Source organism: Brachyhypopomus gauderio, chromosome 19 (genome assembly GCF_052324685.1).
Source record: "Brachyhypopomus gauderio isolate BG-103 chromosome 19, BGAUD_0.2, whole genome shotgun sequence".
NCBI classification, from domain to species: Eukaryota; Metazoa; Chordata; class Actinopteri; order Gymnotiformes; family Hypopomidae; genus Brachyhypopomus; species Brachyhypopomus gauderio.
Window position 1 is genome coordinate 13,091,690 of NC_135229.1, and position 23,206 is coordinate 13,114,895.

Below are 23,206 nucleotides of genomic sequence, written 5' to 3' on the forward strand. Positions count from 1 at the left end.
ATTTGAGACGTGTGAATCTAGATTTTAAGATGGCACACACCTGTTGGCTATAGACCAAATATCCTCCGTGGAGTTTATAAATCTGAAGGGTTGCAGCGTTTGAAGCAGCGTGTTTTGTTCTTAATTAGTGCACTTGTATTTCCACTGTGGCACGTTTCACATTTAAGGTTGGCGTTTCACTTTTCTCCCTACCGTACTATTTAAAGCGTATTATTACTGACAAAATATTGCTCATGTTTTTTGCTCTGATGTTTTTCTTTTGTAGTCTTGCATTGTTTTGTATCGTGTGTTGTCCCTTCACTTTAAATGGAAGGTGAGCGTTTTACTGAACGGACCTACAATCGTTTAAAAGTATAATCTTTTGTTTTTATCAAACATGGAAAAACGTTCTTCCTTTCTGCTTTTTTTTAGACGTTAATCCTTCACAATCGACAGAAGTTGAGCAACCACACCAGTCAGCTAATCACAACAGACCATTTTTCTATGTTCAACCACCATCTCAACCTTATTTAATGTACCAGTGGCCTGTAGATCCGTTTGGACAGTATGGCTTCCCAGGGCCAGGTAAGGTAATTTTCATTGATCGTTTTATTCATGGTTTTGCATCAACCTGATGCCAAACTTTCGTTTTCTTTTCCTCAGCGTTCCCCTTTGGCCGTCCCTACATGCCTCCGTATCAGTACATGCAGTATCCTGGTTACGTGGTCCCACATGCTCCCATGCAACCCACCGACTACAGGCGAATGGCTCCCTTCTTCCCTTCCGTCTCCTCCTACGACCTGCGTTTCCGTCAGCACTTCCAGCAGATGAGCGTCCATCGGGAGACCATCTCTTCCGGGGCGCAGACGGAGTCTGGGGGTCCGGTCAGTAAGGTCAACCTCCATGTGCTCCAGGCCTCTGAGAAGTCCAGCCCCGGAAAAGATTCGGACGCGGTGGTCGCCTCGACCCCGGTCGTGATTTCCCACGCTCACGAGGTGGAGAAGTTGAACTGCGGTGAGGGGAAGCTGGAGTCGGAGGTGGTTACTCGGCCCACCGAGGTGAAGCCGGACGATGCGTTGAGGCCGGCGAACTTCAACGACTCTGCCGTTTATGACGCGGGGTCCAGCTTGGGCCGGCTGGAGGAGTGCGTGCTCTCGGACGTTCTGCCTCTGGACAGCTCCTCCATCCATGAGGAGAACCTGACTGGAGTCAAGGACGACTTTCGTGACGTAGAGAAGCTGTCTTCCCCCAGGCAGAAGATGGCCACCGACAACATCTGCGCCGTTCCTGGTGATGGAGGCGAAAGTGGTTGGGGTTCAGCGGAGGTCCGAGATTCCGAGTCTCACGTTTCTGCCGTCAATGAGAAATCTGATTCCTGTGACGCTAAGCCTCCTGATCTTGCTCAGCAGGTAGAGGATTTGCATCTCAAGTCCCCAGAACCTTTAGTGCCGGCGTCAGCCGACTATGACCTGGCTTATCAAATCCTCCGCTTGCCCTGCAACAAGACCACCACTGGCCTGGTGCTTCAGAAGGAGATCGACCCAATGTTGTATCTGGATTCAGCGCCAACTGTCCTGCCTTCTAGAAGATTCTCGTTTGGTAGCTCCTACCCCTACAGTTACTACCCCCAGGTGGCCCAAGAGCGGCAGAGTGTACTCAGTCCTTCTCTAGATGAGCTCTCCTCCAGGGATGAGATGTTCTCCACTGATGTTGAAGACGATATGATGTCCGGGCGCGTGTACGTGGGTGGTGACGAACTGGCTGTAACCGGTACTGTTCCCACTCCCTCCCACAAGGAGTGCGGAGACGAGGCGTGTTCGGCCTGCGCCAAGATGTGCGCGTGCTGTGGGGCAAGCCTGGAAGATGAAGATGAAGAGGAGGACGAGGAGGATGTCTTGCTCCCTGAGCACTGTGGCGACGTGGAAGGGGTCCAGGAAACGTCTCACCATGGATGCGACTGTGACCTGGAAGAAGAGGGACTGGGCACGTGCGAGACCCGAAAGGCTGCGGCACGGCTGTATCTTTCAAGGCCCATGCTGCCACCTGGTGGTCGGCAGGCCAAGAATAAAACCAGGAAGGTGCCAGATGGGGTGGAGATGAGTGACCAGGAGCGAGGTCACATTGAGGAGCTCCACGGTGCTGCTAAAGTAGAACGGCTCAAGGTCAAAGGGCAAAAGGGTTCCCACCCTAGATCTTGTGTTGGTAAATGGTTTTTCCTTTTGCTGTCCGTGCTCTGCTTAGCTTGATGGACGAGATGGTGAAGGGTTTCTTTATTGTAGCTTGGGTTACATTTTTTATTATAAATGTTAATGGCTGTTGAAGATGCTCATGAATGTCTTATTTTAAGAACGTCAATGGAGAGATGATCAACCAGGAGACTTGATGGAGAAGGAAGTCTGGACCAGCAGTGGTAGCAAACGGAGGTCAAGGTCCTGTAGGCCCACCAATGGTTTTCAAGAAAAAGGTGGGTAGTCATTTGGCTTTTCCAGCCTGTGGTGAGGTTTGCTGGGATCTTCTGCGTCATTTTATTCAGTGTCTGGGCTACAGTGGTATGTATCTTAATCCTTCAGTTGAACGATATTTAGTTCATTAAATGTGCTTGTAGATCATCTTTTGGTGAACGTGTTCCGATGCTCATTACTTTTGCAACTTTGACAAGCTATGCAGGCTTCAACATATAACGGTGTTAAAGTACTTAGAAATGAGCTCCGTTTGTACATTAAGAACATGGAGTGTTGCCTTGCGTTTAAAGGGAGACCTGCACAAAGAAGGCCTTCCGGGAAGATGTTCATTCATCAGAGGTCCAGGAGAAATGAGTATGATGACAATGAAGAGGCAGATGCTTCCTACTGCCAAAGGGGAAGAGGTAAGGACTTCTTAAGGACCTCGCAGTTGCTACTAATGTATTTGAATAATGACTGGACTCTTTCCTTACCAGGATCTACGAAAAGAAGAGGCACAAGATACTAAAACAGATGTACACTGCTATAAGACTTATGTATAACCCTAAAATTTAAAATGCACTATCGCACTACAGAATGCATGAAATGCATGCACATGATGGACACGGGTGTTTAGGTGGACTGAAGTTGGACAGCCTTGTTGCAGAGGACTACATTTCCCATGCTCACACTGCTAATTGAGTGCTGTGCATTCATCTTAATCCTGTCTGAGGATGATGTCACTGGACTATGCCTTGCCCCCCCCCCCCCCCCCCCCCCCCCCCCCCCCCCCCTTACCCATGTGCTATCGTGCCTGGATCCGGGAGGTGTGGACCCAGGCCAATGTCTGAGGAGGGGGGTGGGCTCTGCTTGCCTTCAAGGTGTTGTCCACTGAAATCATTGTCTGAACTTTAAAGCTGGGCATTGGAAATGCAGCCGACTCTCGGAAGGCTCAGAAGAGAAAGTGGACACTCGGACAGTCTGACTGAGCCTGGTCCAGACGTCTTTTATTGTTCAAACCGTTTTAAAACTTGTAATGTAACGCTGATGTGCAGATAATCTGTTTACTTGCACAACGGTGATTAAATTATTTTGCATTGCACGTGAGCTTTGTTTTATTTGGCTTTGGGAACGGTTTAGTTAATTTAAGATGCACTAAAGGCCAGGCGAGCTTCAGAGAGCTGCTGGCTCTCATATCACCATCTGTCTAGTAATTGGACAAAAGCAGTTATTAAAACCTGATCACTCTGTATTTCCTGTAGATGGCTCAAAACTTGACCAGCATTCATTGTTTAACAAACTGCCACTTTTGTGCCATTTATCTTGGCGGTAACATTTTGTGCTGAGGCGTGTTTTGAAGGCACCAGGCTGCAGCCTACCTGGTGTTTTTAAAGGGGTAGTTAATTCTGTGCCTACCGTGTAGACTTCAGTTCTGAATGCTGAGTCTTGCATTCAGCTGCTGTCTGTGCTGAATAATCACTGGTGTCATGGTGTGATGCATGTCTGTTTTGCGGGTATTAATATAGCCCTTGTGCTGGTTTGTGGTGAACTCCATATGAAGTGTTCCTGCACCATGGTAATAATCCCACAGCATCCAAGCTGCAGGGAAGAGGGAAGTGTGTAACCCCAATGAAATGAAAGAAGTGATTGGTCATTTTGGAGGTATTATCAATGCTTGATGTCAAAATGGTAACTCGCATCATGGAAAGAAACGTCATTCCTCAAAATGTACCGCCTTTCCTCAGTCCAAAAGCACATTTGCATCAAGTTGAAGGTGTAAACAATAAATTACCTGCATGACAGCACCCAAAATACCAGACCCCTGTGACTGGCTGTCGGCGTGTCATGTTTCTGCAGTATGGGGTGTGTAGCTTTGACATCTAGACTCAGTGTTTGACTGTTTCCACTAAATATAATCCTTTTTTTTGTTTGTTTCAAGGTCTCTTAAAGAGAGCCAGATATCATGTTATGCGATTAAGTTACTGGGCTAAAATAAAATGTTGGACAGATGATTAACTGCAGCACTAATTTTAGTTATTTTAGAATGCATATACATATGTACAGGCTCACTGTATGCAACACACCTGGCAAACTCCTCAACATAATCCAAATATACAATTGCCAAAATAGATTTGTTTTGGCCTGCCGGGTCAACTAAATGTCAGAGCGACATATGCAAATACATATTCGGACAACCGCAATATCAGGCTGGGTACAAAGTCACTGAAAATAGGAGTTATTACAATCTACGTCATTACAATGTCTTCAAGCTGCCACACACTGACACAATTAAGACGAACAGTTCCAGATGTCCGACCCGGTACGAGTGGGTTCGAGGTTCCGCTCCTTCCTGAAAGCTCGGGGTGTTTATGGGCTTTGGAGGGTTCCCATTGGCCCGGGTGGTATTGGGTATTAAGTCTATTGGCTCCGGCTGTTGGTCATTGGCTGCGTGGCGGAGGGTGTGCAGCGCGAGACGCCTGCAGAACTGTCAAAACACTAGCGCGCGCTGGAGCAACGTGAGAACCACCCGCGCGCCTAAAGTGCAGAATCCGTTGTGCACGACATCCCTGTGTGAAACCAGGTAAGTCGACACCCTAAACACTTCTAGAAGCTTTCTGTTTTATTTCGGTCTGCAATAAGTTCGGCAACTTTTAGGCATTTTATTGAATCTTTTATAAAAAAATGTACATCACTAATGCATAGGCAATTGTCTAACATGAAATACACGGTTAAGGTCGTTTGCGTTGCAGAAATGTACTATTTGTGATATGCGTGTCCCACTACCTTGTCAACAACTATTACTTCCTATCCTCTTTCCTGTTACATAAGCACAATAGAAACAGAGTTTTAAACGTATCGCATGTTGTGGGCTATTTAAATACGTTTACCTTTACTAAAATGAACGGTCTCTATTAAAACTGTATGTAAATGTGCAGAGCTACTTTTTCTGCCTCTCCGGTTTCGGTGTGGGGCCAAACCGTTTATGTCGGAGGAAAAGCAAACACTGCGTGTAATTCTTTACTCAGCGTGATGTAGACTTGCTCCAAACACAGATTACAAATCTCGGTCGTATAACTCGACAGCAGAAAGCTGATTTTACGCGTTTATTGTTTGGTTGATATCCGAATCCATGCAGTGGGACGCGTTTTTATTACAGAGTAGGACTTTGCACTTTCAGCTCGGTTTGCAGCGAACAACCAATTTTATATATTTATTTATTTAGTTAAATGTGGGCTGTTTCTATATAAAAACAGCATGGCATGATACAACTTGACCAACGGGACGAACCTGGAAATGCTTTCATGTTGATAGAAGAATGCATGCCTGCTGGCTAAAACTGCTTTCGGTTTAACCCCTATCAGTATATTTCTACACTTGTAAACATGCAATCCTAACGCCACTTCAATGGAGGTGTTGTATCAGTTGTGTCTGTCCAGTGGATGCGTCCTTGGGTTCGTAAATTCCTAAGTAATGAACTTATCTCAAATGATCAGATGTTGACTGATGGGTTTGGCAGTCTGTCCACTATGATCAGACCTTCTTTTGTTTATTGATTGTAATGACTGATGTTGTGGTCGCAGGACAAACGGGGAGACCCGATATCTTGGAGATTGATGCAACCTCGGTCGATGATGAACACTTGATAACAAAGGCATCCCCCCTTTATTTATTTATGTCCGACGAGCCTCCTCGCGTCTCTTTGTTTTGAAACCTTGATGCTCGGCGTGGAGAGAGGCGCGTGCGTCCTCGTCCAGCTCGCGAGCTCTCCCCCCTTTAACGTTGTTACACACCCGCGTCCACGAGGACACGCACGAGCGCACCCCTGTCGGTTCGCTTGTCGCTCGAGGACACGCGCGTGCTCAGCGACTTTCCCCCTCCGTTTCGCTGCACCCTGTTGACTAACGTCCTGCGGATTCATTTGTACGACCGATGGGCTGTTCTAACACATAGCTGATGCCCTGCTAGCTGTTTTACCGTCTACATCACCAACCTTCTATTAGGATGAAGAATAACACACGATACAGTAGAATGCCCTCACCCCACACCACCAGAAACCCCCCTTTTGCAAATTACACTGTGCTCCGTTATTTAAACAAGGCCAAATAATGCAACGTGACGCCAGTTATGCATTTTAAGAGTCAATTAATAGAGTAATTCCACGGTGAATGCGTTTCATTAGCCACGTGTCTGATGTTTGCTGCTTTGAGATGGAGGGGGGGAAATTAGCATAATGTGAAACGCTGTGGAGTGTTCCTGGAGCAGTCTGGGATGACGGGCCTTGGGTGAGGAAAGATATTGTGTTAAACAATGTCTGCCTTACTCAGCATAAAAGGAGAAATGTGGGTAGAAAAGAGGTAACTCCAAGGTCATTTAGTTAAGGTAACACTCTGATTTAGAATAATTTAGTAAGTTTATCCACATGACACTCAACAGACTGGTTATTCCTCCTGTTTTGTGTACAGTATCAAGAGTGCAGCTCCGTAGAGTGACCAGAAAATATGTACTTTGAATATCACCACAAAAGGCTCTCTGCCTTTCCCAGTGCTACGTAAAAAAAAAAAGCTGATCTGAATGAAATCAGATTCATTTGTTTTCGTTAAACCTCGTTTGCTTGTAAGTTGGGTCTTACTTGGTGATGTTTGCTCTGCCACGTTCTAAATGAAAGATCTCCACGAGGAGAGGAGAATTTCCGCTTTCTTACACAATGTGCGTCTAATAACCAGCTGACTCCCCGGGGGAATCTGTCCATTTATGAGACAATCAAAGGCTTAATTACATTATTAATTACTTTTCTCCCAGGGGATGGGAGCAGAATAATTGTTGATGAAGAGCTACTCAGATGGTTCAGTCCCTCAAGAGAAGAATCCAATTTATGAGCCATGTTGTTAACAAAACAAGTCTTTCATCTTGCATTATGTCACAGGTACTTAGACTGCTGTAGAGTGAATGCAACATGCAGTCTATCCAATATAATAATACGCCTGAGTGTGTGTAGGTGGAAACGTGTCATTTTCTGCCAGGCAACCATGTGAAGTGACCGGTGACGTCATAGTCTCGTACTTGTATTGCTCATGGACTTCGTTTTGCATGAAGAATTGTCCTGTCTCGACAAGAATTAAATCCAGCAATTAACTCCACAATAGCCGTGTTGTGCCTCAAGCCAACACGTCCCCTCAGATAAGTCGTGAAACGGGCCTTGAGCGGTTTCACCTGCAGAAGCCAGGTCGTGGTCCACATTGGACATGTGCATTCTGACACTGTGACGTCACCACTTTTTCTGTGTCAAAGTGTGTTTTCCAACTGTTGCAGAACTAGTTCAGGATAAAACATTCATAGACCAATCAGATGCGTTCGTATTTGTGTGGCAGAGTCTCACCGTTTGGTGCATGCTGGGCCTATTTCAAGGCTCGTTTTAAGGTCCCTTTCTCTCACTACCTTGGAAACCTCTTCTTGTCACCACTGTCCCCATTAGGGGTGTGTGTGGAAATGCCAGGTGTCAAAGTGTGTTGTCAAAGCGCAATGAAAATAACATTGAACTGAATACCGCCAGTAAAATTCTGTACCGTTGAAATGAAATGCTTACAGAAAATGAATTGAAGTGATGGCTAATTAGCATTAAATGCAGCCAGCTGTCATCCTATGCTAACAACCTTAGCATATCTGTGTTATGGAGCTCCTTAAGTGTCTTTTTAACATAAATTGTGTTCATATCCTTCATTTTTAGGATATTTGGATCAAACTTGGGGCTTCTTTCATCATTAAATGAGAACTGAACGTCTTCCCAGTCCTGCTCAGTTGTGATGCCTTGTTGGTAAGGACTATACTACATAACGTCTTCTGCATTGGTCAAGCAAGAGTGATTTCTGTCCTCCATTTCGCTCCTGGTGTTTAGTTGATGTTGAAGTATCAACAGTTGTCACTTCTGTCCAGATCTTTTTGATTTAGATCTGACTTGACATCATATATCTAACCTCCTATCCCCCCCCCCCCCAACACACACACACACACACACACACACACACACACACATACACACACACACACACACACACACACAATGGTTCAACTTGCCCTGTGATAAGAAAATGTGAGCAGATGGTCTGAATGCGCCTTCGTATTTGTGAAACACAGCAGCGGCTCCTCCTGCTGGCCACCTCAGGGTGCGGCGGCCGTCACATGCTTCTCTGTGCCTGTTTAAGCAGCTTATCTTCTCTCTGACGAGCTTTCCCCCGTCTCAAAGTTTAGCACACGAGGGACGGGCACGCAGCGGCCCGCGCCAGGCCGTTCTGCCAACACGCCATAAATGCCACTGTGTGCACGAGATTTAAAAACCCGGATTTGAGCGTGGGACCCACAGAATGCATGAGCTGTGAGATTGAGATTGGGGTGAAGAGCCATAGTCGGCCCTAACGTGAACGTTCCTCTTCTTGATTTACACAGATACAGCAAGATATGGATTAAAATTCTGACAAACCATCAAGCTAAGGAGTCTACAGAGAGCCCGAGAGAGCAGACGTCGTCGACCGCTGCCAGCGAGTTGTCCGTCGTGTGTCTGCGTCCTCGATGTCAGAAATCGCAACGGTTCCATGACGTGCGAGATTTCTGAGGGACAACGCCACGAGCAGAGGATGGAGACGTTCTCGCTGGGCTCCAGGCAGGAGTGTCAAATCTGCTTCAATCCCTACAGCCTCGGTCGGCGGCCCAAACTGCTGCAGTGCCTGCACGCGTGCTGCTCGGCGTGTCTGGGCCAGCTGTGGCGGGACCACGGGGAGATCCGCTGCCCCTGGTGCCGGTGCGTCACTCGCCTCCCCGCCGGGCTCTCCGTGGCCCAGCTCCCCGACGACCCCGACGCGCTCGCCGTCATCTCCGTCACGCCGCTCCTCCCCGAACACGCCCCCGTCTTCATCCGCATGCCCGACAGCCGGTGCTACCTGCTGCCCCTGCCTGGGGACGTCGAGCAGACCGCGCTGCCCGGCGAGGCCTCCTGCCGCTTGGACTTCAAGGGGCGGGCCCTGGGTGAGGAAGAGGAGGAGGAGGAAGATGAGGAAGAAGGGCTGCTAAAAAGCTCGGCCTGGACGGGCTTCTGCACCGTGTTCCTGGTGGCCGTCATCCTGATCTGTCTGCTGGGCATCGTTCTACATAACATGTCTTGCGTTTCCAAACGATTCAGCATCATTTCTTGTGGATGAGAGATGAAATCGGGCCCATTAAACCCTCACGCTGAAGCAAGAGCAGAAAGTGTCTGATGTATACACGACATCCTGATATTAGACTGTTTATAATATCTAGAGCTGCACTGTTTATCAGTTACACTTCTTGACCAATATTAGACAGCAGATCTCTCGCGGTGCTCCAGAGATCTGCAGAGTGCCAAAACGACCTTCACTCGCTATTTTCTGTTGGTATTCGTCAACAACCAGCATAGATTTTGATTATCACGCTGAAAGGAACTGTCATGTTTATGTACTGTGTTGTGAATCCACAATAGAAGGAGAACTCCACTCCAAAATAACACTGAACGGACGTGGAAAGTGGGATTAATCCGCAGTGTTTCGTGTACAAGTGGCCAAGTATGAAAGAACAAAGCGGAACGATAAAGTCAATTGTGACTTTTTTTTAATGGAAATGATGTGCAAAAGTCGCTGATCTTGAACTAGCCTAATATAACCAGTAGCAGATGCATTTCTAGGTGTCGGGGTCATAAGGTGTGACGGGAACATAAACGTGAAAAAAGTGAACTTTCACATGTACTTCATGGGAGTGAAACTTAAACCTACACCTTACTGGGTGTCGTTCCTGTAGCATCTGTGCTGTTGCCGTGCCAACGTAGTTCTGCACACTTCTCTGTATTGATGGTCTCTGCCATGTCCTGGGTGTGTGTGTGTGTGTGTGTGTGTGTGTGTGGGGGGGGGGGGTCTTCCCATTCCTCTAGGCTAACGTTGGTTACATTCATCTTATGTCATCAATAAATAATCTTTACAATTTTGCAAGAACTGTTGAAAATTGAGTTGACACTGCAGGACCAGCAAATACGTATGTACATTTATTTAAACGTTAGTTTAATTTACCCAAATACGTATGTACATTTATTTAAACGTTAGTTTAATTGACCCAAATACGTATGTACATTTATTTAAACGTTAGTTTAATTTACCCAAATACGTATGTACATTTATTTAAACGTTAGTTTAATTGACCCAAATATGTATGTACATTTATTTAAACGTTAGTTTAATTTACCCAAATACGTATGTACATTTATTTAAACGTTAGTTTAATTTACCCAAATACGTATGTACATTTATTTAAACGTTAGTACTTTTTTGTCAAACACAGACAAATAAAAACAAAGAGCATTAATATTTCATCATATTGACTGGATTTAAGGCATTAATCTGTGATCTGATTGTCCTGCCTAGCTTGACAATGCTTGTTCACCACTGTGCAGAGTTTCAGTTTAATTTACCCAGACTGTTCTTAGTTCTCTGTCAGCACGGCCTGTTGCACACGAAGTGACACACACACACACACACACACACTGTGGTAAGAACAGGTCTCTCTGTCAAGTCTTAAGTGCTAACTTTCAGGAAGATGCCCCAGGAAGCTTGCAACAGCGCACAAGCACGGCCGCCCCAGCCGAAAGGCAACGCAGAAGCTTTGATTTCGGGTCCGTCGTGATGGCTCAGGGCTTTTGAGGACGATGCTGCCCACACTCCAGTATGAAGCCTCCAGTATGACGCCTCCGTTATGACGCCTCCGTTATGATGCCTTATGCCTCTTCACCAGTGGGAAACATCTCGGGTCATTTCACAGGAACGGTCTGATCAGCCAGGGGAGTCTCCACTCCTTTAACTCGGGGGAAGATCTGTGTGATTTTCCTGCTACAACATGCTTGATTTGTCCCACGTGGGACACGATCATGAACTAACGGATGTATTTAAGTGCATAATCTTTGTTGTGCAAGGGCCAAGCTTGCCTGTACAACACGGGTTTGCCCATCTCCTTTAACCTGTTAGCTCCTCTTTAAACCATTTTCTGGGTTTATATCTTAACTGGAATGTTTGCATATCTTCACAAGACCTTGTGTTCTCATACAGGAACACTGGGGTTTGACAATAAACTCGGCCTAATCTTATATGGCTAACCACTTCCTGTTTGAAGACCTCGCTTAGTTCACATGGTTATGCTAGTTGCAGAGAAAAACAGGAACTGCACAGCTAGTCCTAACTAGAGAAACCAAATGCCATCTCTTATGTTCTTCAGAACACTGAATCAAATTAATTCTTAAAGAACTGTTTATTCTGCTTGTTTAATACATCTTCCAGTGCTTCGTACTAAGAACCAGTGTCCTCCATGGTATACAGCAAACATAGTGAATCAGAACCCCCATTACTTCTGGTTCTGATACCGGGAGACGTTGGTAGCGACCTCCATAACACAACCTGTCCTGCCTCCTCACACAATGACTGATGACTCCTGTCAGTGTTTCTTAAGGGATATTTCACTCACAAAGTGTTCCTTCTAGAGTGACATTCTACATAACAGCATAATATATGTCCTGCCTCTTTTATATCATATTGTAATCTACAATGTGTTTTTGAAATGACATACGGTCTATGCCAACCCAATGGATGGCAATGCATTTCCAAATCCGTAGAAAAGGAATATTAATGTAACACATAAATTATCATTACATAGAGCAATATATATATTGCAACTTCTCAAGGGACAGAGTAGATATATTGAAGAATAGAGTGTTTGTTTATATTTCTTGATACTTTATCATATGAATATCAAGGGTCAAAGGTCCTAAGGTCAAAGGGAACTCTCTAGGTCACTATCCCTACATTTAAAGAGAAAATACAACAAAAGAATCCCAAAAATCAAACGTCATCTCCGTCTTTCCCGTCCTGGCCGTTGTGGAGACGGCAGGTGTTGGGTCCAGGTGATCTCACTTATTACATTAACAATTCACTTATTGTTAATTCACTCGCGTTTCACCCAGATTGGAAAAGAATCCCAATCCGGACTGTGTTTGTAGCCTGAATCCGTGTCCCACGTGCACCTTTTGCTGAGCGCACGCGCCCATCACCACGCGGTGCCAGCGCGGTTCATTAATCTGCAGGTGCCTCGCGCGTGCGAGCGAACCGCGCGCATCTGCAGAATTCGGGCGCGTGGAGATGCGGGCGGCGCTGAGAGTGATTGATGAGGCTGTCTCGGTGCACGAGCCTGTGTCATTTTCTGCTCCAGCATTGCTAAATCACCTATACGAAGGCCGCTTAAGCAGACTTATGGACGCGCACAAATGCACGTCGTTCTCGTGCACTCGCAGCACGGAATGTTTCGTGGGTTATGTTCGTTTTTTTGACGTTTAACGTGAAACTTGAACTTAAATTCGCCTCCCACGTACCTGTGGGAAGGACTGCACATGGCTCAGCTGGGTTTTAAAGGTCAATCCTAAGTTCTAACAGAGTCCTAGTTATATTTTGCTACTTGTAAAAGCCTTCAGTGTGTATTAGTTGTGGAATATATGATCTAGATCAATATTAATAGGCAGTTTCTACTTTGTGCTGTATTAAATCTCCAATGTTTATGCAACTGTAAAGATTGCTGATCAAGAAACTACAAGCTTCGGAGAGACTTTTATTATCCAAGCCAACCTATAGCCCATGAGTTCCAAAAACCTCTACGGAAATCCTCCAACTGGCTCAGATGATGCTGCGTGAAATACTACACCACCAGGAGGGGGCGCTGTGATCGAAAGATCTCCAGTAGCACCACCACCTGTTCTTGTTCAATTACAACGAGTTCGCAGATAAAGTCTTTAATGCTCAAGCTTGCCTTGACAACTTGTGAATAATTCATGTACATTCCAAATGCTGTTTAATAACAGTAATACCAATCACTAATCAACTCTTTGACTACTGCACGAATATGAAATACAGCAGTTTGATTAATTGATTCCTTTTCATAAACTTGGAACTGGGAAGAAAACCGAGTTCTGTGTAATTCAATGTTTTGCGTTGTAACTTCCCCTCTTGGCCACAAGATGGCGTGGTACACCGTCCGAAAACCTCTTTCTGGGATCCCATCATGAATGTTCCTAATAGGTCCTTGTCCACTTTAATTAATATATTGTCCACTTAATTCATCTCAGAGGAAAAAGCAGGAGGTGCTTCTATATCCTGAAAGGTGAAACTTTTTTTCTGAATGTCTGTTTCACCGAATACCGCCAGAATTTTTGCATTACTCGAATTACTCCTGAACGGTGACATCGGGCTGTTTTGTGACGAATGACTCAGCAGATTATTTTTTTATTCTTCTTCAATTTATATGATGAACATGAGGAATCTTGAAGAATGCTTGCTAAAATAAGTAAATAACTATAATTAAAGTTTTTAAAAATTTCATAATTGTTCCTAATTCATATATTTAGATAAGAGATTTGACATATTTAAAAATGAGTAAACAGGAGAAATATATACATACTATATATAAAAATCTTCTATACAACAGAACAAAACCACAGTGTTATACCAAGATATGACATCTTAAAAACGAGTTCCGTTTTCACAAGTAAAACGCATAAACTCTCAAGTCTGCCCATTTGTGAATCATTCAGGAATGATTTCTGCTACAACAAAGAACAACAAAGTGCAACATACAGGCGTCCACACCAGAATACAACCGAAAAATCTTCAACTACACACCCCGGTCCGATTAGAGCTGCTGTCCACGTGTGGATGACCCCCGCGTCAGTGAGACAGGTCACCGCCCAGACGAGCGATCTCGTCCACCAGGAAGTCCACGTCTGTCTTCTGCGTGGCGGGGTTGGAGAAAACGCTGCGGAAGAAGTTCACTTTGTCTTTGAGAGGCTGGTATCCGATCATAGTCGCTCCTGACTCCATCATCTTTGCCTTGATTTTCGGTGCGACCTTAAAAATACGGACGAGGCCTTTTAGATGACAGTTGCTGGTGTCTGGACCTGCTGCTGAAGGTCTTGGTTCTGTACAGTGGCTCTAACACCACTGTAGGCCTTGAGGAGTAGGCTAGGTGCATTACCCCTTAAGGATTTATTGTGATGAATGAAAACACCTCACTATAAATCAGCTATCAAGTCATATACATGGGTCACATGTATATCACGTTGTAAATACTGTACATAGTATTTAGGGCACTATAATAGAGGTGCACCTTGAATGTATTTATTTATATTAAAGTGTGTTATATATGTTACACACTATAAACCATCTGATGGCTTCGGTGATTTGCAACCATTTACTCCCTTTATCACTGGCCAGTTTCTGGCCCGTCTTGCTAAAGACTCTTGGTCCTCACCAGATGCAGCGCTCTGTCTCTCTCCGGGCCGTGTGGCATGCTTCTCACGTGGGTCGGAAGGTACCAGAAGCAGACGTTGCTGTGTTCCGGCTGAGGAGACGTCGTGGATTCACAGTTAGCATTCAGACAGCACAAAGAGCAACAAACACAGGAGCAGGACCTCCCCGCTTTGACGTGCACTTGCGTCTCACGTTTCACGTGTGCTCACGTGTGCTCACATGTGCTCACCTTGCTCTGGAAGACCAGCTGAAAGTCATTCCTGTTCTGTAGCTTGCAGTAAAGATACTCAGCATTCTCCAGGCACCGGTTTATCTGCGCTTCGAAACCCTCCGAGCCCTGGAAACCATTTCCACGCGTCAATATTTACCATCAGCACAAACGACTGTGGCCCAAACATGCTTGCTGGCCCCTGCTGTGCTCGGATTTGTATTTCTTTGTATTATGTGTGGACTGTAGTTTAAGGCAGTCATGCCGTCTCTCTCTACCACATCGTAATGCTCAAATCTTCTTTCAGGTGGTCATCAATATTTATCACCGACAGCCCTCCGTTTTCCTTTGTGCTTGTTACATGTCTTCTATCTCTCAGCTTACACGCCGAGATGCAATCGCTCTTTCAAGCAGCCACTCCACATGCCCTGTAAAACGCCTCACGCATCGACACGGAAAACGCTCTTATCTTTATGTAAAGCATCACTAAGTCCCCGAATGTGCAACGCCGTAACCAGCATGGACCGCGTCGGACCTCTTAACGGCCAAGAACCGGCCCTGTTCTCTTTTTTTTTTTTTTCGTGTGAGCGCACAGCACAGCTCGCGGGAGAAACAGCCTGGCAAACGCAAGCCTGCCACCAACCCACCACTCTGTGCCATTACGCTCCCTAGCGCCTCTCCAAATGAGGCCTCTGGCCGGGAAGCCCTGTAACTGGCAGGCTGGCTCGTACTAGAGCGCACGAGGGATCCAGCCACGGCAGCCTGGCCGGTGAAAGACTCATCTGGCAACCGCTGTTCTCCCCAACACAATACCGTCGTGGATCACAAGTGTTGTGGATCAAATATGTGGCTTACAAGTATTGAGGTTGCGCGTGGATCAAACCGATCCTTCGTTTGGCTATATGAATTCAAGGGAGTGAATGTCAGACCCAGAATTTCCTGGAGATGTACCGCATTGCAATATGTTCGGTTTTGATTTTGGAACAGACCGACGACATGATGCAGTGTATTGCAGTCTGTTGCCATATGCTACAGTAAGTTGTGTACTGGGGGGGGGGGGGGTTGTCTCGCGGTACCTTGGCTTTCCACATGAGCCAGAGCTTGAAGATATCTACATGCCTCCCACACTGAATGGTCTTGTCTCCAGTGTCGTAGGACATGTCATAGTGCTTATCTGACTGGAAAAGGTACTCGGCGTTCAGCTGGTTGCATTTCTGCAGCAGACCCTGTAGGAGACACGCGGACACACACACACACACACACACACAAATAAACACAAATGCACACACACCTGGCCAGGTAAAAGGATGTGTTCTGCATGCGTGGACAGGCTCCCCCCCCCCCACCCCCACCCCCACCTATTTGCCCCACCTTCTCTCGCACTAAAATGGCGGAGCACTGCAGAGGGACACACATCATCTTGTGGGGGTTCCAGGTCACAGAAGAGGCCCTGCCACAGAGAGAGAGATGAAGCCGTTTCAATTGTGCAGACCCACTCCGAAAAGGCCACCATTGCTTAAATGACCGATGGTTAGTGGCCACTAATTAGCCTGACTCTACGATTTGCATAATGTTAATGATGTTAATGGTCTCATTATTACACTCCATTCGTTATTTAAATTGTTAGCATTTTTCTAATGGTTTTCAGTTCACTTTGGAGACCACCAGTTCATGACACGTCAGGATTTATCCTGATAAAATATTTCAGAAGAATGGAATAAAAATGTGAACTTGCTCAGGGTCTCTCTGGAGTGCTTTTTTCTAGATTGCACATGGCACAGATTGTCATCCAGACACAACATCCCCTTTATTCGCATTTTCACTTCTGGACCACCATTCTGTCATTAGAAATGACATGTCCCGTTAAAAAAAGAGCTGTTCTGAGCATCAAGATTCAGGATCTTGAGAAACTGCTATGATTTCAGACCACTGTACTACTGACAGTAGGTAAGTCGCTCCGGATAAGAGCGTCTGCTAAATGCCGTAAATGTAAATGTAATGCAACAGCTCAGTATTGTAAATTGTCACGCACAGGTTGTACACAAATAGATTATGAATAGGTCAGAGCTGTAAGTGGGACTGATTGTAACATTTTATTTGTAGTATATGATTTCAAATGGATTCTTTGAAATCAGATTAATTGGTTGAGTGTGGTTACCTCTGTATGCCCCCAAGTTTTGTCCGGTGTCTCTTGGACAAGAGTAATCCGCCGCCCCACGCGCCCTGCCAATCAGTGACAAATGGCTTAAAAAGGCTCCACCCCCTTCTGTATTGCTGTTTGAGCTGTATAGGCGTACAATATGATCTGAAAGTGATCTAGAAAGAGTGAAATACTTTACATCCACATGCAACCACAGGCCGTAGCTGTCACAGATGTCCGCAATGTCGCTGATGGGGTCGAAGGCTCCGTAGACTGTGGTCCCCGCTGTGGCGCACACGTAGAACGGAAACAAACCCTGCGGCGACGAAACAGGACTCATCAGGACTCATCAGCAGGTAATATTTACAGTAAAAACCCTGTATTGACAGTACACTCCCGAGCCACTTGTGCGGTCACCCTCCCCCCAGTCCTGGTCCGAGGATCAGGTGGTGACCACGGCACACCCGCGGTCTGCTCCCAGACAGAAAACTCCAGGAGCTGTGTGCTTCCTGAAGCAGTCACATGGGTGCAGTACCTGTTGTTATGGCACTACCACATCAACAACAACTCTGTTGAGATTGGTCCACCATTTAAATGACATTGGGGTCAGCAGTGGCCAGAAACTGAACCAATAATGAACTGGGTATTAGGTGGCTCGTTAATTGTTAATGACAACAGTTGAGCTGCATCTGATGAATATGTAATTACAGTTGTAAAAAATAAAGTTTTGCCATACCTAATGAGTGTGCATGCAACTAGGTGATTCTAATAAATTAGGGAACTGAACAATATGCCCCAACAATGCACTTTATGTTCCTGTAGGGGATTCCTAAAGGTATATTTTATACTAATATGGTAAACAATAAATTCAAATATGGGGGACTTAGAGACTTGGCAGGAGTCATTTTGCCTAATATTAATTTGCACACCCGAAGTGACAGTGTTGGTTTGTGAAGGTATGGTGCCGAGGGGTGTGGTAGTGTCGTAGGGTGTGGTAGTGTCGTAGGGTGTGGTAGTGTCGTGGGGTATGGTAGTGTCGTGGGGTGTGGTAGTGTCGTAGGGTGTGGTAGTGTCGTAGGGTGTGGTAGTGTCGTGGGGTGTGGTAGTGTCGTAGGGTGTGGTAGTGTCGTAGGGTGTGGTAGTGTCGTGGGGTATGGTAGTGTCGTAGGGTGTGGTAGTGTCGTAGGGTGTGGTAGTGTCGTGGGGTATGGTAGTGTCGTGTGGTGTGGTAGTGTCGTGTGGTGTGGTAGTGTCGTAGAGTGTGGTAGTGTCGTGGGGTATGGTAGTGTCGTGGGGTATGGTAGTGTCGTAGGGTGTGGTAGTGTCGTAGGGTGTGGTAGTGTCGTGGGGTATGGTAGTGTCGTAGGGTGTGGTAGTGTCGTGGGGTATGGTAGTGTCGTAGGGTGTGGTAGTGTCGTGGGGTATGGTAGTGTCATAGGGTGTGGTAGTGTCGTGGGGTATGGTAGTGTCGTAGGGTGTGGTAGTGTCATAGGGTGTGGTAGTGTCATAGGGTGTGGTAGTGTCGTGGGGTATGGTAGTGTCGTAGGGTGTGGTAGTGTCGTAGGGTGTGGTAGTGTCGTAGGGTGTGGTAGTGTCGTAGGGTATGGTGCTGGTGTAGGGTATGGTAGTGTCGTAGGGTATGGTGCTGGTGTAGGGTATGGTAAGGTAGTGTGTAGGGTATTGTAGGGAATGGTGCTGGTGTAGGGTATGGTAGTGTTGTAAAGTATGGTGGTGTCGTAGGGTATGGTAGTGTTATAGGGTATGGTATGGTAGTGTTGTAGGGTATTGTAGGGTATGGTGGTGGTGTAGGGTATGGTAGTGTTGTAGGGTATTGTAGGGTATGGTGCTGGTGTAGGGTATGGTGCTGGTGTAGGGTATGGTAGTGTCGTAGGGTATGGTAGTGTTGTAGGGTATGGTATAGTAGTGTTGTAGGGTATTGTAGGGTATGGTGCTGGTGTAGTGTACTTGCTACTTTGACCCACCTTGTCCTTTGCTTTTTGGATACTGGATTTCAGTTCTGCTGGAATCATTTTGCCGCTTGAAAAGAGACACAAGTAGTTTGTTAGCGTTTACACGATATCAACTCCATGTTCTGAATACTACAGCCAGTGTTGCTGGTCTCACCTTTCACCACACTTAACTAAAAATACATTTTCGGAGCCAATTCCGAGAACCACAGCAGACTTCTTGATCGAATAATGGCTCTAACGAGAGTAATTGGAAAGAGGGCAGATATTACCACTTACATTCGTTCAAGCACAACGTTGCACGCTAGTGTTTGATTAAAAACTGTAAACGATGAGACACTGATCTGTCCGACTTGAGCCTCATCAAAATAAAATGACTCGTGAGAATAATTGTGCGCTTACGTGTGCAGATGTGAACAGGGCGAGGCGCGGTAGAGCATGCATCCCTTCGGTTTTCACATTTGGAAAGAAGTGATACCTGGCCAACAGCACACTGTAAAGATTTGACATCGTGCCTCCTGAAGAAAAATGAGTCATATGATAAAAAATGTCACCGCCAAGGAAAACATCAGTCAACATGTCCTGATTCGTGAATGCTTTATAGTAATTAAGACACACGTCGTAATTATGAGATAAAGTATGACTCGTTATAATGCCATACATAACTAAAGTTTTGTTTATTCATTTATTACATTATTTTAACACTAGTATTTTATCAAATATTTTAGTAATACATTAATATTTTTATAAATTTTTAAATAATCTTTGTTAATGTTTATATATCTATATTAAGTTGGTAAATGCTCTTACCAGGGCTGAAGATACCATCTCCCTCCTCTTCAGACCAACCAATGAAGGTCTGCATTTTCTTCAGAATGACCTCTTCCATGAGGATGAACACTGGGGCGACCTCATACGTGAACCTGCCAGCACACAAATGTTATTTTTTCTGTGCTCAAAAATGTCAGCAATGTTCTAAAACGTCTTATTCACTAATCCTGTTATCTTATTGGTCGGCACAGTGAAGTACTGGAACGTGACTGAAGTCTGACATGTTTGTGTTTGCTGTTGACGTGAGCCATTCCCCCGCTAGGCCAATGACGTCGAGTCCGGTGGAGAGCTGGTTGAAGAATCGAGGGTGACCTGGTGGTTGAGAACAAGAAAGAACAAGACCTCAGCTCACCCACGCCACGCCCCATACCACCTCTAACAATCACACCTAACCAACACTTTGCACGTTCCCACGGGTAAAAAATCTATTATATTGTGTGCTGCAATTAACCTGTTTTGACTCCGTATTTCAGAGTGTCGCGGCAGTCGCCGAGTAGCTGCTCCAGGTTTTCCGGCTGATCCATGAGCTCCAGACTGAAGCCCTCAAGGCCTTCTTTCAGCTGGTGTGGATGGTGGAAGTCCAGCACTTTGGAAGAACGATGCTGAGACTTGTTGATGTACGCCAGAAGAATGTTCAGCAGCTCCTGAAGGAAGAGTCTGGTGACCCTCTCGCCGTTCTCCGCAGGGAGGAGGTCTAAACACGGTGGAGTGCAGAGAGGCGCCGATTTATTCCAGTTTTATAACGATCTGTTTTTGTGTTGCGTTCTGTAACGATGAGTCAGGGTGAATTGTCTAAGCTTCACATTCCCTTAGCTGTTACCATAAAGAGGAGAGAAAATGGGTTCTAAACTGTTCTGAGATCAGTTTAGAACCTGTTCAGTCTTCTGGTGTCATTTACAAGTGAAAAAAGCAACCCCAGCTGTTTTCATATGCCAAGCCTGATATGCTGCAGAGACAGAGTGATCATTTGCATGATTTAGCAACAAATCTGCATGCAGTTCCAGAAAAGGCAGGAACCAAATAAATATTTGCCTTGTGAACTGTTTGAGTAACTCCGTGACAGCACAAAAACATCTTATGTTTGATTTATTACAGCATCATCCCAGCAATTGCATATGCACACGGTGACGAAGCCAAACAGATCGAGAGTGCCTTGGCTTTAGTAGCTAAGCCTGTTTTCTTTGCTTTGTTGTCCATACCTTTGATGTGACAATGCGAGAGCTAGCAGGCTTCAGGAAAACCTTGCAGTAAATCATTTTGCTGCTTTTAAAACACTGCCAGGTGGAACCTCCACACACCTATGAGGGCAAAAACCTGGAGAGTGTCGTGCCTGCGTAAGTGTTTGCACCCTTTGCACTGTGTCACAACACTGCACAAGAAGATGCAGTCAGGTGCAACAGATGGATCACTTTCAATAAATGGTTCTACGGAAAAATTAAATATGACGTATGATTATGCCTTTTCACATATACTCTGAGCTAAGTGTTGACATGCAATAAGGAGCAACTTCAGGACCCCTGTGTCTGATGCGTGTAACCACAGAGGACAGCAACATCCTTTCAAAAACGCCACGGCCAGGCAGGACTGAACTGGGGAAGTGTTAAACTGGGGAAGTGTTGGGATATCAGCACCTGTTCATCACCCCACTGTGGCAGTGTGACCCACCTGTGCTGTGCACGCTGCTGAAGTCGTAGGTGGCCCGGGCCCTGACCGTCTCGTTAGTGATATCAAACGAACTGCCGTTCCTTTTAGTCCAACTGAAGAGCTGACTCATGTCTTGGTTGATATCCATCGTGTTAATTGCCGACTGCATGAACAACACAAACAGACACAAACCGCATTTTTACTGAAGTAAAAACACGTTGGCATTTCATCTGGTAATGACCAAAGCTAGAACAATTATTTTAAAATGTCCTCCCAAAAAGTAAATAGCAACAAAACATGAATAAACAGTACTTTTACTTGCATTATGGCCAATTAAGGAAATAAGCTATTACTTTCTATCAGAATTGCTATTATATATTACTAATACGGTTTTGCTATTACTAATATATACTATATTTATTTTCACAACATTTTTTTATATCAAAGTCTTGGACCTACAAAATATTACTGTCTTCTCTTCTATGTTTGAAAAGAGATGAAACTAGAAAAAACTAGACCTGCCTATATTTAGTTCTGCCATAATGATATACAAGTTAAAAGTCCTGGGCTCCAACAACTTAAAAGTTCCAACAACTATATTCTGCTTAAAGAATAGTTCAATAATAATAAGGCTTAAATTATTGGATAAAAAAATAAACTTAAACAACTGTGCTGTACTTACCCTGATAGCTGAAATAGGTTGGGTCTACTTTATCTGTCAGGTATAAGTGCTGTCAGTCTGAGTGCTGTTTTATGTCTGTCTGTCAAGGCAGAAACTGTAAGGTAAGCTAGGAGCATAACTGGGCGTGGCCTTCACCTGATATACACACCTGTTGTCTTCTTTGACAGGTTACGTCACATCTCATGCAAGGCCGAGAACACCCAGGGCTGGTGCATCACTTTAGCCCAGGCTGTGTTTGTTTGCTCTGGGGCTGTGTGCACACATCCCTGCCTCCCTGCGGACAGATGGCTAAAAGCTACGAAAAGGGAGCTTAGCCGAATTCAAAAGATGGATCTGATCACCTTTGTGATTCCCTGCTTAGATCAAAGTGCACGAAAGAAAACCTGGTGCCTATCAAAAACATTTGCTCCTGCATATTTTGCATATATAAGACGTTGTTTGAGGACAAGAGATTTATGAATGTCTTTCAGAAAACTAGGTGTGACCTACTAGAGCTAAGAATACACCAAATACATGTCTAACGGGCTGCTAAACTATGTTGGGTTCTAAAACACCTCACGTAAATAACAACACCTACAGCCTTTGTGGTTAGTAAATGTTGTGAAAATCAGGAGAATCTGAAAATGCCAATGTAGTACATACAAAGTCAGCAGTGCTATTTGATACGCATGTGTTCACATAGAGTAAAAAAGAAAGCAGTTATGATTGAATGGTGAGGAAGAATGAGACCAGCACACCATGAACAACGTGAATGTGGGTTGACTTATTGCCCAAATAAAGTGATGCTGTGAGAAACCTGTCTAGCCATCGCATGGTGGATTGGTGGCTCAGAACTGCTACCATGGTCTCTTAATCAAAACGGGTCCATTTTTGTACTGAACTCGGACTGATTCTCCAAATTGGTAAAAGCTCTGGGTAATTGACGGGTGTGTTTTTAAGTGGGAGACAAACGGCACAATGATCTGTAATGCACAAA

The 23,206-nt window shown here is 45.3% G+C and overlaps 3 protein-coding genes across 3 annotated transcripts; 2 read left to right on the plus strand and 1 right to left on the minus strand.

Moving 5' to 3' along the window:
* Nucleotides 1-58: 58 nt before the first annotated feature.
* Nucleotides 59-3,522, plus strand: buc (bucky ball). The gene is made up of 7 exons (XM_076982073.1): nt 59-167; nt 266-313; nt 412-564; nt 643-2,181; nt 2,327-2,443; nt 2,732-2,845; nt 2,918-3,522. The coding sequence occupies exons 2-7, from the start codon at nt 307-309 to the stop codon at nt 2,947-2,949; spliced, it is 1,962 nt and encodes a 653-aa protein (XP_076838188.1). The 5' UTR covers nt 59-167; nt 266-306; the 3' UTR covers nt 2,950-3,522.
* Nucleotides 3,523-4,730: 1,208 nt separating this feature from the next.
* rnf152 (ring finger protein 152) lies at nt 4,731-11,641 on the plus strand. The gene is made up of 3 exons (XM_076982045.1): nt 4,731-5,001; nt 8,146-8,232; nt 8,862-11,641. The coding sequence occupies exon 3, from the start codon at nt 9,008-9,010 to the stop codon at nt 9,608-9,610; it is 603 nt and encodes a 200-aa protein (XP_076838160.1). The 5' UTR covers nt 4,731-5,001; nt 8,146-8,232; nt 8,862-9,007; the 3' UTR covers nt 9,611-11,641.
* Nucleotides 11,642-13,281: 1,640 nt separating this feature from the next.
* gad3 (glutamate decarboxylase 3) lies at nt 13,282-22,311 on the minus strand. Its single transcript, XM_076981695.1, has 15 exons — nt 22,231-22,311; nt 21,570-21,711; nt 20,356-20,598; nt 20,126-20,216; nt 19,884-19,996; nt 19,476-19,591; nt 19,231-19,310; nt 19,089-19,143; nt 17,306-17,422; nt 17,125-17,189; nt 16,338-16,416; nt 16,043-16,192; nt 14,988-15,095; nt 14,760-14,849; nt 13,282-14,356 (listed from the first exon to the last, which is right to left on the minus strand). Exons 2-15 carry the CDS (start codon nt 21,694-21,696, stop codon nt 14,177-14,179), a joined length of 1,614 nt encoding a protein of 537 aa, XP_076837810.1. The 5' UTR covers nt 21,697-21,711; nt 22,231-22,311; the 3' UTR covers nt 13,282-14,176.
* Between the last annotated feature and the right edge of the window lie 895 nt (nt 22,312-23,206).